This window comes from Macaca nemestrina, chromosome 19 (genome assembly GCF_043159975.1).
Source record: "Macaca nemestrina isolate mMacNem1 chromosome 19, mMacNem.hap1, whole genome shotgun sequence".
Taxonomy (NCBI): Eukaryota; Metazoa; Chordata; class Mammalia; order Primates; family Cercopithecidae; genus Macaca; species Macaca nemestrina.
Genome location: NC_092143.1, coordinates 73,959,693 through 73,975,542, shown reverse-complemented (window position 1 = coordinate 73,975,542; position 15,850 = coordinate 73,959,693). Strand labels below are relative to the sequence as shown.

Sequence of the window (15,850 nt, the reverse complement as noted above, 5' to 3'; positions counted from 1 at the left end):
CAGCTACTTGGGAGGCTAAGGCAGGAGAATTGCTTGAACCCAGGAGGCCGAGGTTGCAGTGAGCTGAGATTGAACCATTGCACTCCAGCCTGGGCAACAAGAGCGAGACTCCATCTTAAAAAAAAAAAAAAGTTTATCTCATAGGGTTTATATGGGGATGAAACAAGATCATGTATGTGAAAAGCACCAGGGCCATCATAGGTGTTATAATTACTGTTATCATTATTATTATTATTGTTATTTGTTAAGGTGAGGAACACTTCCGTACATGAAGCGTCAGCTTCTGATTTACCTGCTTTTTCTATGTCGGGTTTTCTTTTGGTGCAGGATACAGTGTCTGAGGTGTGGTACTTTGAACTTAGTAAAAATTACTCAATCTTATCACTGCCATCCACAACATCTACATTTTGCCATTATTGTGTTTTAGTCAAAAGCATGTCAGTGGAATTACAGATACGGAAGAAGAAAGAATTAAAGAAGCTGCTGCTTATATAGCCCAGAGGAATCTTCTTGCTAGTGAGGAAGGAATCACAACATCTAAACAGTCCACGGCATCTAAGCAGTCCACGGCATCTAAGCAGTCCATGACATCCAAGCAGTCCACAGCATCCAGGCAATCCATGGCATCCAAGCAGTCCGTGGTTGCCAAACAGGCCACGTCCACTCTTCAACAGGAAGAAACTTTTGAAAAGAAGTCAAGGAAAGTTGCGATTCGAGAAAAGGCAGAACGCCTGTCCCTGAGGAAAACAGTAAGAAAAGACAGTTTAATGTAACTTACAAAGGTGGAAATGCATGTCATAAGGGGTGTGTGTGTGTGTGTGTGTGTGTAGATGTAGATGGATTTGTTTCTTTTTTTTTCTTCGAGATGGAGTCTCACTCTGTCCCCCAGGTTGGAGTGCAGTGGCGCAATCTCAGCTCACTGCAGCCTCCGCCTCCTGGGTTCAAGCGATTCTCCTGCCTTCGCCTCTCAAGTAGCTGGGGTTACAGGCATGTGCCACCACACCTGGCTAATTTTTCTTTTTTCTTTTTTTTTTTTTTTTTAAGTAGAGATGGGGTTTCGCCATGTTGGCAAGGCTGGTCTCAAACTCCTGACCTCAAGTGATCCACCCACCTCAGCCTCCCCAAATGTTGGGATTACAGAATGAGCCACTGCACCTGACTGATGTGTTTCAAATGAAGAATATGTGATCTTTTGGAGAAACAAAACATAAGAAAACAAGGAGAAAGACATTAAAATATTAATATGTAGGTCAAATAAAGCAAACAATAGTTTTAAACTCCATGGAATTTTAGGTTTTAAGGAAATTAAAGATTTTAAAGAGCCTTAAGAAATCCACCTTAGAGGAGTATTTTACTTACAGGAGTAAAATACTGTAAGTAAAATACTCCTCTATGTAAAATATGGCCAGATGTGGTGGCTCACATCTGTAATCCCAATTTTGGGAGGCCAAGGCAGGAGAATTACTTGAGGTCAGGAGTTCGAGATCAGCCTAGCCAACATGGTGAAACCCCATCTCTACTAAAAATACAAAAATTAGCCAGGCATGGTGGTGAGTGCTTGTAATCCCAGCTACTCGGGAGGCTGAGGCACGAGAATTGCATGAACCTGGGAGGAAGAGGCTGCAGTGAGCCAGGTTGTACCAGTGTACTCCAGCCCAGGCCAAAAAAAAAAAAAAGAAAAAGAAAAAGAAATAGAAATCAAAGATGTTGCTTAAGCTTGGAATGTTAAATGTCAAATAACTACCTCTGTTCTTAAAAGGGAGAAGGGAGTGCATTTTCTCTAAACAAAATTAAGCTTCCAAATGGAAAAATAAAACTTTTGGCTTCTACTTGTTATTTTAGCACCAAAAGTCACTTTGATTTAGTGGTATTTTGGTAATATGTTTGCTTATTTGTTATTTCAGTTAGAAGAAACCGAGGCATATCATGCTAAGTTGAATGAAGACCATCTTCTCCACGCTCCTGAGTTTATCATTAAACCTCGCTCCCACACGGTTTGGGAGAAGGAGAATGTAAAATTGCACTGCTCCATAGCAGGCTGGCCAGAACCTCGTGTCACGTGGTATGTTATCTTTATGAAAACTAACAGAATTCATTACACAAAGTTAAGTTCACCTCTAGTGAAACACACAGAACCACCATATGCAAGAGTCAGTGAAGACATCTGTAAGATTGTATAGGTTTCCAAAGAGTGAAGAAGGGTATTGAGATGAATTTGTATGTGTGGGAAGAAAAAACATTCTTGTGTATATATGCTACATGATAATACTCTATAATCCTATTATGCAAATGGGTCTTTATTTTATATGAAGTATTGCATTTTAGTCAACATATATACTTACCAAACATATGTCTATAAATGCTATGGATGATAAAAGTTAGGTAAAAATTAGCTTCCATCAATGAACTTCACACAGCAGGGCAGGATTTTGTGATTGGAAGCAATGCTGCCTTTTACAAAGTAACTAAAACTCCCATCTCTACCCCTCGTATGAGCTAAGGCCTGAATGTGCCTGCCTTCCTTCCTTCTTTCCTTCCTTCCTTCCTCCCTCCCTCCCTCCCTCTCTCCCTTTCTTTCTTTCTTTCTTTCTTTCTTTCTTTCTTTCTTTCTTTCTTTCTTTCTTTCTTTCTCTTTCTTTCTCTCTTTCTTTTTCCTTTCTCTTTCTTTCTTTTCCTTTCCTTCTCTTCCTTTCTTTCTTCTTTCTCTCTTTTCTTTCTCTTTCTTTTTTCTTTCTCCTTCCTTTCCTTCCTTCCTTCCTTCCTTCCTTCCTTCCTTCCTTCCTTCCTTCCTTCCTTCCTTCCTCTTTCTCTCTTTCTTTTCTTTCTTTCTTCCTTTCTTTTTTAATTAATTTATTTTTTTACCAGAGAGCATAAGCAAGTTGCATCAATGTGTTTTCTGACACCAAACAAAAGAAAGAATTGGATGCCAGATACTACCCAACAGGGGGCAGGAGATACTTTCTTTCCGTAAGGAATAAGCACTCTTTCTCCTTCCATAATATATCCTATTGCAATTGTCAGTGGCTTTGTGGTCCTTAAACTGAGAACTTTCCTGTCACATGTCACAAATATCTGCCATAGAGAGCGGAAGTATGAAAATAATTGAGCCAATTAAAAAAGATATTTCAGTTTTACTCTCTGGTGCAGGTATTTGCATGCTTTTTTCTTATCTTCAGGAGTGGTGATAAATGCACCTTAGGTTGCAATATAAACACTACACGAATGTCACTGTCACCCAGAGTGTCTGCCTCCTTCTCCTTTCTTTTCTATTATTTCTAATGTTGATCAGATGCCTGCATAGCACTGTGGAGGTAGCTGACAAGATAAACCCACTTATTTCTCTAAGGTTATTCTTTTGAGACAGAGTCCCGCTTTGTCACCCAGGCTGGAGTGCAGTGGTGTAATCTTGGCTCACTGCAACCTCCACCTCCTGGGTTCAAGCTGTTCTCCTGCCTCAGCCTCCCAAGTAGCTGGGACTACAGGCGTGCACCACCACACCTGGCTAATTTTTGTATTTTTAATAGAGATGGGGTTTCGCCATGTTGGCCAGGCTGGTCTCGAACTCCTGACCTCAGGTGATCTGCCCACCTTGGCCTCCCAAAGTGCTGGGACTACAGGAGTGAGCCACCGTGCCCGGCTTCTAAGGTGGTTCCTAAGGAGCATATGGTGAATTTTTACTTGTAATCTTAATCTGTCTTTGATGATTTTGGATTTACTCACAATTTTTCTATGTATGTAAACTCTTTTCAGGGCTTCTGAATTTGAAAACCAAAGAATAAAAATCAAAACTGGCTATGAATTATCGGGGCAAATAATTTATAGTAAACAAAGATGAGAACTGTGGAAACATATTTCTATAAAAATGAAGTTTAAAAAAATCAATTTACAAGCTTTAAAATAGAAAAGTAAGTTAGCAATCACTCTGCCTTTGCCTGCCCTTCTCTGTGACTATGGAGTTGCACAATTTGGCCTGTCAAAGGGACATTTCTTCTTAAAAAACCAATTACTTCACACCTCAAAAAAAAAAAAAAAAGAAATTCCAAACTTTCCTATAGAAATGCACAAACAATAACAAATTTTCAGCTGCAAGAAATATTAGTAAAAATATTTCTTCTTTCATGAATTAAAATGTATCAATAATAAATGAAGAATTAGAGGCCTTTGTTGAATAAATGTGTTTATTACACCGTATCCTATCTGTGTTTTCCCACTTAAAAAAATTAGAATTAAAGATGATTATCAAAAGGACACAAAGTAGCTTCTGGGAGATAAATATTCAATTCCTAAGCATTTATTTTTTCTGTTAATTACACTGCAGCTTGAATAAAAACCCAGCCACATACACTGATGGTGTTATTAAGCAAAAGCAGTGTGATTTCACAAAAGCAGAGCTGAACTTCAGAGATTAGACTCCTCACACTGTGCTCTGTTGATCTGGAAAAAAAATAATTAAAAACAAAAACAAAAAGAATGGAAGGTCTCCAGAAAAATAGGAGATGACCAAACTGTCAACCCTTCAAATTCCAGTTAAATTCAAAAATAGAAATACTGTCCATTTCCAGTTATCCTCACTAACAGAGCTGAGAAGCGGTTGAGTTGAGCCCCAAACCCTTCACAGGTGGCTTTGAAATATTTACATCCTTTACATGTGAAGTTTATGTCCTAGGGGTTCATTTCAAATAAAAGGGAAGACACAGAGACAAGCTTCCTCTCCAGAAGTACTGGATGGGCCTCCTCTGGTCCCTGCACCCCCGTTAGTGCTCTTGCAGCAAACAACTCCCTTGAGCCTCGTGCAAAGCATCAGTCCTAGTGACTCCATTCTTTATCGTACATTCTCCCACGAGGGACAGACCAGAGCATATCACAGATAGTCTCCTTGCCTTGCAAGCTAAGTGAAAAACAAGTATTAAAACGAACAACAAGGCTGCAGTGAGCTCTGATCTCACCACTGCATTCCATCCTGGGCAACAGAGCTAAAAAAAAAAAAAAAAAAAGAACTGGGAGACAACTAAGAAAATCGTTAACTATACTTCTGAGAGCAAGATTTGCCCTGGGTAAAGCTGAAACTCGGACAATCAGTTAGCAGATAACTGACAATTGGAAATGGCAGTAAACAGGGTCAAGTTCAGGTTTTGTGGGCATGAAGCTGATACAACTCGGAGGGCACTCTTTACAAACTAAATAAATAAATTAGCAGTATAAGCCAGGACATAAGGTCTTGCAGGGATTTGGATAGTGGGAGACCCTGAAACTTAAGCTTCATTTGCTTCAAGGTAAATCCACCTCTGGGAGTTGACTTCTGGATGGGATTAGTATATATTCCTGGGCACGTTTTTAAAAAGTCATTAACTGGGCTGGGCGAGCTGGCTCACACCTGTAATCCCAGCACTTTGGGAGGCCGAGGTGGACAGATCACTTGAGGCCAGGATTTGAGACCAGCTTGGCCAACATGTAGAAACCTCGTCTCTACTAAAAATACAAAAATTAGCCAGGTGTGGTGATGCATGCCTGTAATCCCAGCTACTCGAGAGGCTGAGGCAGAAGAATCACTTGAACCCGAGAAGCAGAGGTTGCAGTGAGCCAAGATGACACTACTGCACTCCAGGCTGAGCAACAGAGTGAGACCCTGTCTCAAAAAAAAAAAAAAAGAAAAAAGAAAAAAGAAAAGAAAAAAAGAAAAGAGAATGAGAAAAAAGTCGTTCACTGGAGTGCTAATTGACTTTGCACCACTGGTACAGAGCATGCAATCTTCAGTAAGCAGCCTTCCCCTTGAAGACCTGGGAATCCGCAACCCAAGCAGGAGCCAAGATTGTTGGTGATGACATTGCTGGCATTTATACCTTTTTGGTATCCAATTGCAGCTTCCTGGGCCTGACACTGAGGAGAAGTACAAAGGGAATATTGAGAATGCCCTTCCTGAATATCAGCAGGTTTATTAAAGGAGTAAATTTGTGATGATGCTTCATATAATCACACTGCCTCCGCTCATAGCAGTTAAGTCCTTAGCCATGTCTTTCAAAGGCACGTGTGCCGGGCCTGGTTCAGGCAAAAGCCTTTCCAAAGAGAGTTTGGCTCCAAGTTTCCACTGGACATCTTTATGTCATGGGAGTTCCTGAGGCCTATGATACAAACACTCAGCAGCCGCTCTCCAACCAATCCCACGTTACTAACCAAATCTATTTATGTGGAACCTAAAGGTTACCCGGAGAGCACTGAATGACAGGGCACACACATCCCTCATTAAGGTCAGGTGCAGAGACAGGATGCAGTACCGTCCTATTCCCAACTCCCTCTGACAACAGCAGGGAGCCTGTCTAAGCACTGGCCTGAGTAGAAAAGTTAGTTACAGGCCGGCCGCGGTGGCCCACACCTGTAATCCCAGCACTTTGGGAGGCTGAGTCCGGCAGATCACCTGAGGTCGGGACTCTGAGACCAGCCTGACCAACATGGAGAAACCCCGTCTTTACTAAAAATACAAAATTAGCTGGGCACGGTGGCACACGCCTGTAATCCTAGCTACTCGGGAGGCTGAGGCAGGAGAATCACTTGAACCCGGGAGGTGGAGGTTGCGGTGAGCCAAGATCGCGCCACTGCACTGTAGCCCTGGGCAACAAGAGTGAAACTCTGTGAGAGAGAGAGAGAGAGAGAGAGAAAGGGAGAAAGGGAGAGAGAAAGGGCGAGAGAGAGAGAAAGAAAGGGAAAGAGAGTGAGAAAGAGAAAGAAAGGAAGGAAGAAAGGAAGGAAGGAAAGAGAGAGAGAGAAAGAAAAAAAGAAGGGGAGAGAGAGAGAGACAGGGAGAGGGAGGGAGGGAGGGAGGGAGGGAGGGAGGGAGGAAGGAAGGAAGGAAGGAAGGAAGGAAGGAAGGAAGGAAGGAAGGAAGGAAGGAAGGAAGGAAGGAAGGAAGGAAGGAAGGAAGGAAAGGAGGGAGTTACGGAGGATGCTGCTGCGCCCATACCGTGAAGCTGGCCATCCTGCAGGAGGACTCTGTCAACATAGAAGGGAAAATACATATGTAGTGAGAAAAACTAAAGTTTTAAAATTTAATAGGGTACATTTATGTAATAACTTGTATAATAAGAGTCTTTCTGTTTAAAAGGGGCAGAAAAAAAGCATTTATGTTTGTGTTTATTTGCATAATGAAATTCTGGAAGGATATGTATATGTAAGAACCTAAGAAAAGCTATTGACCCTGAGGGAGAACCTTGTCAAAGGGACAAAAGTGCTAGGAAGGGTTCACCAGGAAGGGTTCACTGTGCACCCTTTATTCTTTCTGGTTCTTGAACCATATAAACGTATCACCTGGTCAAATTTTAAACATTCTGTGAAATAGTGGAGAAGGAAAAAGTTTTCTTTAAAAGGAGAGAATAGTGTTAATTATATACTTTTTAGAGAGCGGGATTCAGCTGGTTTCTGGCCTGAAGCCTGGATTGAATTTGTCAGTGGAAATCTTGACTGTAGCCTGCAGTGAGATCAGGAAAACTCTCTGGAGCAATGTGTTGGTATTAGTGTGTACTTGTCATTCCCTCACTCGGCACTCATCCTTTCATGTGTATATGTTGGACACTGGACTCGATCTTCAAGCAAAACATTTACAATACGTGTTTAAAATTCTTCAGTTTCAGCCAGGCGCGGGGGCTCACGCCTATAATCCCAGCACTTTGGGAGGCCGAGTCAGGCAGATCACCTGAGGTCCAGAGTTCGAGACCAGCCTGGCCAACATGGTGAAACTCCATCTTTACTAAAAATACAAAAATTTCTAGTAGATGTGGTGTGTGGTGGCATCTACATTTAGTAGATGTGGTGTGTGGTTTAGTAGATGTGGGTGTGGTGGCAGGCACCTGTAGTCCCAGCTACTCAGGAGGCTGAGGCAGGAGAATCGCTTGAATCTGGGAAGTTGAAGTTGTAGTGAGTGAGATTGCGCCACTGCACTCCAGCCTGAGGGACAGAGCAAGACCCTGTCTCAAAAAAAAAAAAAAATTATTCGGTTTCACCCAAAAGTCATTGTCAAATAGATACTTAAAGAAATTTGTCATTAAGCCCATTATAATAATTCAAAACCTAGGAATAAAATAGTTATGAAGGCAGAGATTTGGAAAACTCTTCTTCTAGTCTCACAAATTATGAGGGTTTGTAAATTTCATAATAGAATCATGCATTGAGTTTATTTTCAATATTAGAATTATTCATCACATATTCAAATTTAGCAGTTACTACCATATTATCATAGGAAAAACAACCTATATTTAAAATGGTTAACACAAATTATTTACAGTTTACAACAGTTTTCCAACATAAGGATTTCGAGTTTTATTTTGAATTTTTCTTATTTACTTAATTCCAAAATCTATCCCAATGGGATCTCTCTCTCTCTCTCTTTCAGATAATTAGTTTTTAAAGTGGGTGTAGAGTGATTTATTCAAAACAGGTTGGAGTCTAAGCAGCAATCTCATTTGTGGTGAGATTCAGTTGGTTAAAGATCATCTTTGGCCAGGCGTGGTGGTTCACGCCTATAATCCCAGCACTTTGGGGGCCAAAGCAGGCAGATCACCTGAGGTCAGGAGTTTGAGACCAGCCTGGCCAACATGGTGAAACCCCATGTCTACTAAAAATACAAAAGTAGCTGGGCGTGGTGGTGCGCTCCTCCAGCTACTCGAGTAGCTCCTCCCAGCTACTCGAGAGGCTGAGGCAGGAGAAACGCTTGAACACAGAAGGCAGAGGTTGCAGTGAGCAGAGATCGCGCCACTGCTCTCCAGCCTGGGTGACAGAGTAAGACTCCATCTCAAAAAAGAGATCATCTTGGTGTGCATTATTTGTGGATAGAAAATAATTTTCGTGAAGGCTTTTGCTTGATCATGCTTTACACTGCCAAGGAGCTTTTACTGTGACCCCATACTATCAAACTCGGCCCAACATCCAAACTGACATTTGTTGGGGGGAATTGTGTGTTTTACACACATAAAGGAAATGTCACTGGAAAAACTTATAGTATACTGAAAGCTCATTAACAATTTATAGACATTACATAAAAATGATAAGGGAGATGGTATACATCTGTATATTCACAGGGATTTAAGAAAGCTTCTGACACGTAATCCCAGGGTGTGGATTAACCTCCAAAATTAGCCGATGACTACTCAGCTTGGAATTTCATGTTCCAGAAATAACAAGCTGTGAAGTGTATACAGAACAGGCCCCAAATCCTTCTTTTCTTCCCTGACTCAAAGCTAAAGACAGCCAGTCTCAAGTGACTCCAAATCTAAATGCCTCGCTGGGTGAAATTGTGTGGAGAATAGTATCAAATATCTTTCTGAGTTGATCCTTGCCCACTGCTTTAAATGAAGAATTTCTCACATTGGTATCTGGAGCTCCAGAGAAAAGACTACAAACTCTGCAGTCGAAGTGATGTGTGGTGTGTGTGTGTATTTTGAACCCATTTCTCTTACCATGTGGCGATAATAGAAAAGTCATCAGCTGGGGAAAAGGTATTAAGGTGCTAAATTGAGTAGTAATGGAAGGAAAGGATGGTGAAGCAACTATGGGAGCTGCAAAATAGCCTTCTATTTTATTTTTAAAAATTTATTTTTTACAGTCATGGAGTCACGCCATGTTACCCAGCTGGTCTCGAACTCCTGTCCTCAAACGATCCTCCCGCTTCAGCCTCCCAAAGTTCTGAGATTACAGACATGAACCACCACTCCTGACCTGCAGAATACTTTGTAATGAAAATTTTATAGAGATACGAGCAATACTTTTGATCAAAAGCCAAATTGAGTGTCACTGAGTCATTTGGTCAAACAGCACATGTCACAGCTTTTGGTATCACAGCGCTTTTCTTAGGCAAAGAGGAACCACTGAAAACCCTCCAGCACAAGAAAGAGCAGAGCCAGAGTGAGCTTCTGAGTCCAGCGTGAAATTACCTAAACCAATTCTATAAGAAGAGCATGCCAATTAATATGTTCTACCCTGTCCTTCATCAAAACGGGGAATGCTGGAGACTAGGAGTGGCCAGTAGATTTCTTTTTCCAGGCCATCTCTGATCAGATAGTCCTGTCTGCTCGAGCCGTTTTGAGACAGCTGTCTGAAGCTGCTGGCAGGAAACAGCACTGCATCAACTTGTAGGGTCTTCTGTGCTTGGAGAAGGTTATGTTGCTGCACCTGCCACGCAGCTGCGATTGTTGAGCCAGTCCCACCCTCTCCATTCCACATCTGAGGGAACTCAGACTCAGAGCATCAACTTACTTTCTTCGTGTGCATTTATTTAAAATCATCCAACTTTGGGAGGCTGAGGCAGGGGGATTGCTTGAGCCCAGGAGTTTGAGACCAGCCTGGGCAACATAGTTAGACCTCATCTCTATTCATTTAAAATAAAATCATCCATATCATGACATGTATGTTTGTCAGAACTCTGTTCTCTCAGCCAAAAAAATTATGAAGCTACAATTAATCTATTGCATTACATGATAATTCTGTTCTACCCAATTTAACCAATTCTGAGGGCCTGGTGTTTGCCCATGACTCATTCTTCCTCAGGAGTAGGAATAGAAGTAAATGTGGATCAGACCAGGTGCAGTGGCTCATGCCTGTAATCTTACCATTTTGGGAGGCCGAGGTGGGAGGATTGCTTGAGTCCAGGAGTTTAAGACCAGCGTAGGCAACATAGCGAGAGCCCGTCTCTACAAAAAATAGAAAAAATTAGCTGAACGTGGTAGTGCATACCTGCAGTTCCAGCTACTTAGGAGTCTGAGGTGGGAAGATTGCGTGAGCCTGGGAGGTGGAGGTTGCAGGGAGCTATAATCACACCATTGCACTCCAGCGTGGGAGACAGAGTGAGACCCTGTCTCAAAAACAACAACAACAAAAAGTAAATGTGGATCAGACACAATCCCCAACCTCAAAGGTTTGGCAACTTAATAGAAGAGACACATATCCAACCATAATTTTGATCAATGTTATATTTAGTAATTTGAAGCAATGAACCCTGATGCAGAGAGGCAGGAACAATTCATATTGTATCATATTTTAGAGAAGAGTTTATTGAAAAAGTTGCATTTGATCTGAATCTTGAAGGATGAGTTGGTTTTGCTATATGGAAGAAAGTGTTTTTTGTTGTTTTTTTTTTAAGTGTAGAAAATGAATAATGTGCTTTAAGTATGTAGGGGTGTATGTGTGTGTGAGAGAGAGAGTTGGGGAAAGGAAGGAGCTGACTGAAGCCAGTATTCTTCCTTTCTCTCCCTTTCTATCATGTTCCCTACTCCCAAACCCCTTTATGATCATGTCCACAAGTCTAAAGAAATGAAATGCAGAGAGAACAATTGGAAAATGGAAGCATCATATGGGTCGGCAGCCAGGCTGCCTGTTCAGATCCCCCCTCTGCTGTTCCTGGCTGTGTGACTGGGCAAGTTCCTGAAACCCTCATGCCTTGGTTTCTTCATCTGGGAAATGAGGTTAAAAACACTATCTCATACCGTGGTTGTGAGAACTGAACTTACCAATGTATGCATAAAGCACTTAGAGCATTGCGTGGCTCATAGTCAATCTCCATGTCAGCTGTGTTTATCAGGGTTATTGACGTCATTTGTACATGCAAAGTGGGCTGTCTGAAAGGGAAACAAGTGAAACCCAGTTCCTCTTTTGGGCAGAAAATGGTTTAAGTAGAAAAGCCTGGTCCAGCACCATAGCCACTGGCTGCTGAGAACATGAGGAAGTGGTGAAGAATCCAGGCACCACGTACAGACCCGGAAGACAGGGTCCCAGGGAGAGGCCCCTCTGCGTAATCCACTCTCTGAGGGCTGCGAGGCTTAACCAGATATGGAACAGTCAGAAAAGGGGAGGCTTTCAGCTCTTGTCAGAAGTTTCCTTTCATGATTTGTATTATAAATTCTTCCAAGGTAAGAGCTGTGTTTGTTTATGACATTGAATAAAACACTTAAATATAACGATTGTTCAACACAATGATATTGCAGGCTGGGTGCAGTGGCTCACACCTGTAATCCCAGCACTTTGGGAGGTCGAGGCAGGTGAATCACCTGAGGTCAGGAGTTTGAGACCAGCCTGACCAACATGATGAAACCCCGTCTGTACTAAAAATACAAAAAACTAGCCGGGCGTGGTGTCCGGTGCCTGTAATCCCAGCTACTGGGGAGGCTGAGGCAGGAGAATCACTTGAACCTGGGAGGCGGAGGTTGGAGTGAGCCAAGATGATGCCATTGCACTCCAGCCTGGGCAACAAGAGTGAAACTCTGTCTCAAAAAAAAAAAAAAGAAAAGAAAAGAAAAGAAAAAAACAAACAATGATATTGCTTCTAACAACATGCAAGAATGTTAGCAGGAAGAATGTTTTGCTCTCATCCTTCACAGACAGCCAACAATAAAACCCCCAACACAACGCCTTCCTCTCTGTTACATCAACAGTGGTCAACTTTTTAAAAAGCTTATTTATGTATTTATTTGTTTGTTTTATTTATTTATTTTTAAAAAGCTTATTTGTTTTATTTATTTATTTTAAGACAGGGTCTCACCATGTTGCCCAGACTGGAGCGCAGTGGTGCGATCACAGCTCACTGCAGCCTCAACCTCTCAGGCTCAAGCTATTCTACCACTGTAGCCTCCAGAGTAGTTGGGACTACAGGTTTACACTCAGCTAATTTTTTGTAGTTTTTGTAGATTCAGGGTCTTGCTTGTTGCCCAGGCTGGTCACTAACTCCTGGCCTCAAGTGATTCTCCCACTTCAGCCTCCCAAACTGCTGGAGTTACAGGAATTACATGCATAAGCCACCATGCCTGGCCTAAAACCTTTTTAATTGTAATATAACATGCACACAAAAAACCATTTTCTGCCCAAAGGAGGAACTGGGTTTCACTTGTTTCCCTTTCAGACAGCCTACTTTGTTTTTTTTTGTTTTTTTGTTTTTTTTTTTTTTTGCGGTAGAGTCTCACTCTGTCGCCCAGGCTGGAGTACAGTGGCACAATCTCGGCTCATTGCAACCTCCGCCTCCTGGGTTCAAACAATTCTCATGCCTGAGCCTCCCGAGTAGCTGGGATTACAGGTGTGTGCCACCACGCCTGGCTAATTTTTTGTATTATTAGTAGAGAGGGTGTTTCGCCATGTTGGCCAGGCTGGTCTCGAACTCCTGACCTCAAGTGATTTGCCTGCCTCGGCTTCCCAAAGACTGCACACTTTTATAAATGAATTGCTTTAGTGAATTTTTGTAGATTGCACACACCCATGTAACTGACCCCCAAATCAATAAACATTATTGACATCCAAGAAGCCGCCTTCATGCGTCCCAACACACTACTGATTTCTAGTAGCATTAATTAGTCTTTTTTGTTTTTGTATTCTATATAAAAGCAATCATTCTGCTGTGCACTCTTTTGAAACTGGCTTTTTTCGGTAACATTATGTTACATGACATTCAGCCATATTGTTGTGAATAGTCAACATTTTTCATGTAAGTTTATAGAGGAGGGGAAAGCACTTCATCAAGAAGTGTGATTGTATTGCTGGTACACTTCACGTAAGCTAATATTACTTACATTTATTTAATCAATGCTGCTGCTACCCTCAGTGCTCTGTTTACAGGTGTTCCTGCAAGAACAAGAATTGTATGTGTGTGTTTAATCGTGAAGTTGTTTACACTTCAGCTTACTTCATTTTGTTTCCGTTCTGTTACAGGTATAAAAACCAGGTGCCAATAAATGTCCATGCAAACCCTGGAAAGTACATTATTGAGAGTCGATATGGAATGCACACTCTGGAGATTAATGCGTAAGAGAACATCAGTGTCCATGTGTTGCTCAACATTGCTCAGGGAGGCGTCTCACCCCTGCAGTTAACAGCCCATTCTCCCCATTTCATCCCAATGCTGTGTGATCACAATGAGGGACATTCATATACGGTGCTTCTCTGGGTGCACACCTGAAAGTGATATGTATGACTGATTCTTACCATGCTCACACTACCTCCCAAAGTGATTTTATATTTGTATTTAGTCAAAGATGATCAGAAAAAAACCAATTTGCATATTTTTATTTATCTTTTTATATACTTGGGAGTTTAGATGTAAGTAAGAAAAATATGTTGCATAAAGAGGCTTTTATATTCAGTAATCATTTCAGAGTCCCAAATCAATATCATCATCACATTCTCTTGTTTTTAATAACTAAAGGCCATGGAGATCCAGGTAGGTGGCATTGAATGTGGTCTAAACTTGGAGATAATGTTCTTTCCTTCAGCTTGCCAGGAACCATGGGAAAGTATGTACTCTGTCAATCTGTGTATGTGAAGCAGGCTAGACATTGAGATGTTTGAGCTTAAAGTAAAATCGAAAGCAAAATTTGAAAATGAAGCCTACATCAAAATTCCTAAGTTCCCAAATGTTTATTATGCCTCCCAAGATGATTTTGAAATTCAAACCTAGTTAGGTCAATGAAAAAGCTAAACAAGATCCCACCATTTTCAGTTTAGATAAAACCATGGTGTGCATAAATGTCAAGGTGAAATTTATATTATTCATTCTCAAGAGACGTATAGCCTTCTCCTCAGATCAGAGGAGTTGGCCAAGTGATGCTAGGACCCTGTGATGTTTGCCAAGCACTGACCCTGACCCAAGGTCAGGTCAGTTCTGCCAGTGGGTGGTTCGGCTGAAGCAGCAGTGAGCTATGTGGTTACTTTCAAAATTAAGTAGTTATGAGAAGGGCAACTGTATTTGCCTTCCTGGGGTTCTATTGATGTCTGTAAAATTTCAGCAACAAAAAAAGTTTACACAAATGAAACTAAATCCTGAGAAACAATGAAGAACACGAGAAACTGGCAATGATAAGACATAAAACAACCTGCTTTGAAACCTTAGCCTCTTCATCTCTCCATGAGACCATTCTTCTCCCTAATGGTCCATTTTTATAAGAATTCCAATTTCTGTATTATAACTTAGAAGAACATCCAAATAGTGCTTCTTGGCCGGGCGCGGTGGCTCAAGCCTGTAATCCCAGCACTTTGGGAGGCCGAGACGGGCCGATCACGAGGTCAGGAGATCGAGACCATCCTGGCTAACACGGTGAAACCCCCTCTCTACTAAAAAAATACAAAAAATTAGGCGGGCGCCTGTAGTCCCAGCTACTCCGGAGGCTGAGGCAGCGTAAACCCGGGAGGCGGAGCTTGCAGTGAGCTGAGATCCGGCCACTGCACTCCAGCCGGGGCGACAGAGCGAGTCTCCGTCTCAAAAAAAAAAAAAAAAAAGTGCTTCTTGTGTTATGCTGTGAGCTGAAACTCCAAGTATGGCCTGAACCTTAGTGGAAATGAAGTGTAAATAACTTAGATGAGCTTTCAAGCCAGAACACATAGACCAACCTGGCTCAGGGAGGTTGCGGGAATCTACACGGAGGGACTGCTGCTTTCTCTTCCCCATTGCCTGGTTGCCCCCAGACTGAAACCCACCACAAGGGCAGGACAGCAGGAAAGTCACACCCTCCAGTGTGCCTCCAGGTAGTTACTTGCTACAAAGGTTACATGCCTGCACATTTTCTCCTCCCAATGCAACTTTAGACAAGTAAGTAGATCACAATGCTGTTCACTCTGTAATTTATGTGCCTAGCACTTGGTTGCCTTTTTTTTGTTTGACATTTTAAATGAACCCAGGCTAGGGTCACAGTGAACTACAGGTGTTCTCCCCAGTCTATGCTGCTGGCAGGAAACCACAGTAGATCACGTGGACTAATATCCCACAGGTAGCTAGATCAGAGACAGTAGCTGTACCAGGAGAACCAAAGAGCCGTGTGTTAGCCACTGATTTGCAGGGGGCTGTGATAGCAAAGAGTTCCCTGATAGAACAGCTAATAATTACAAGGATTGT

At 42.0% G+C, this 15,850-nt stretch overlaps 1 protein-coding gene and 1 long non-coding RNA gene across 7 annotated transcripts in view; one reads left to right on the top strand and one right to left on the bottom strand.

Annotated features, from left to right (window-relative positions):
- Nucleotides 1-15,850, top strand: part of LOC105478822 (myomesin 1) — a 178,900-nt gene that overhangs the window by 62,361 nt on the left and 100,689 nt on the right. For all 5 annotated transcript variants that reach the window (XM_011736457.3, XM_011736454.3, XM_011736455.2 and 2 more), the window contains 3 exons: nt 428-749; nt 1,905-2,062; nt 13,675-13,767. In XM_011736457.3, coding sequence (XP_011734759.2) covers nt 428-749; nt 1,905-2,062; nt 13,675-13,767 — 573 coding nt within the window. The remainder of the gene's footprint in view (nt 1-427; nt 750-1,904; nt 2,063-13,674; nt 13,768-15,850) is intronic.
- Nucleotides 5,740-15,402, bottom strand: LOC105478821 (uncharacterized). Of its 2 annotated transcripts, none has more exons than XR_011617063.1 (6): nt 15,349-15,402; nt 13,536-13,587; nt 10,717-10,834; nt 7,839-7,955; nt 6,956-6,984; nt 5,740-5,877 (listed from the first exon to the last, which is right to left on the bottom strand). It is a non-coding gene; the product is annotated as an uncharacterized lncRNA (long non-coding RNA). The 2 variants fall into 2 exon arrangements; XR_985474.3 differs by lacking the exon at nt 10,717-10,834 and adding an exon at nt 10,593-10,673.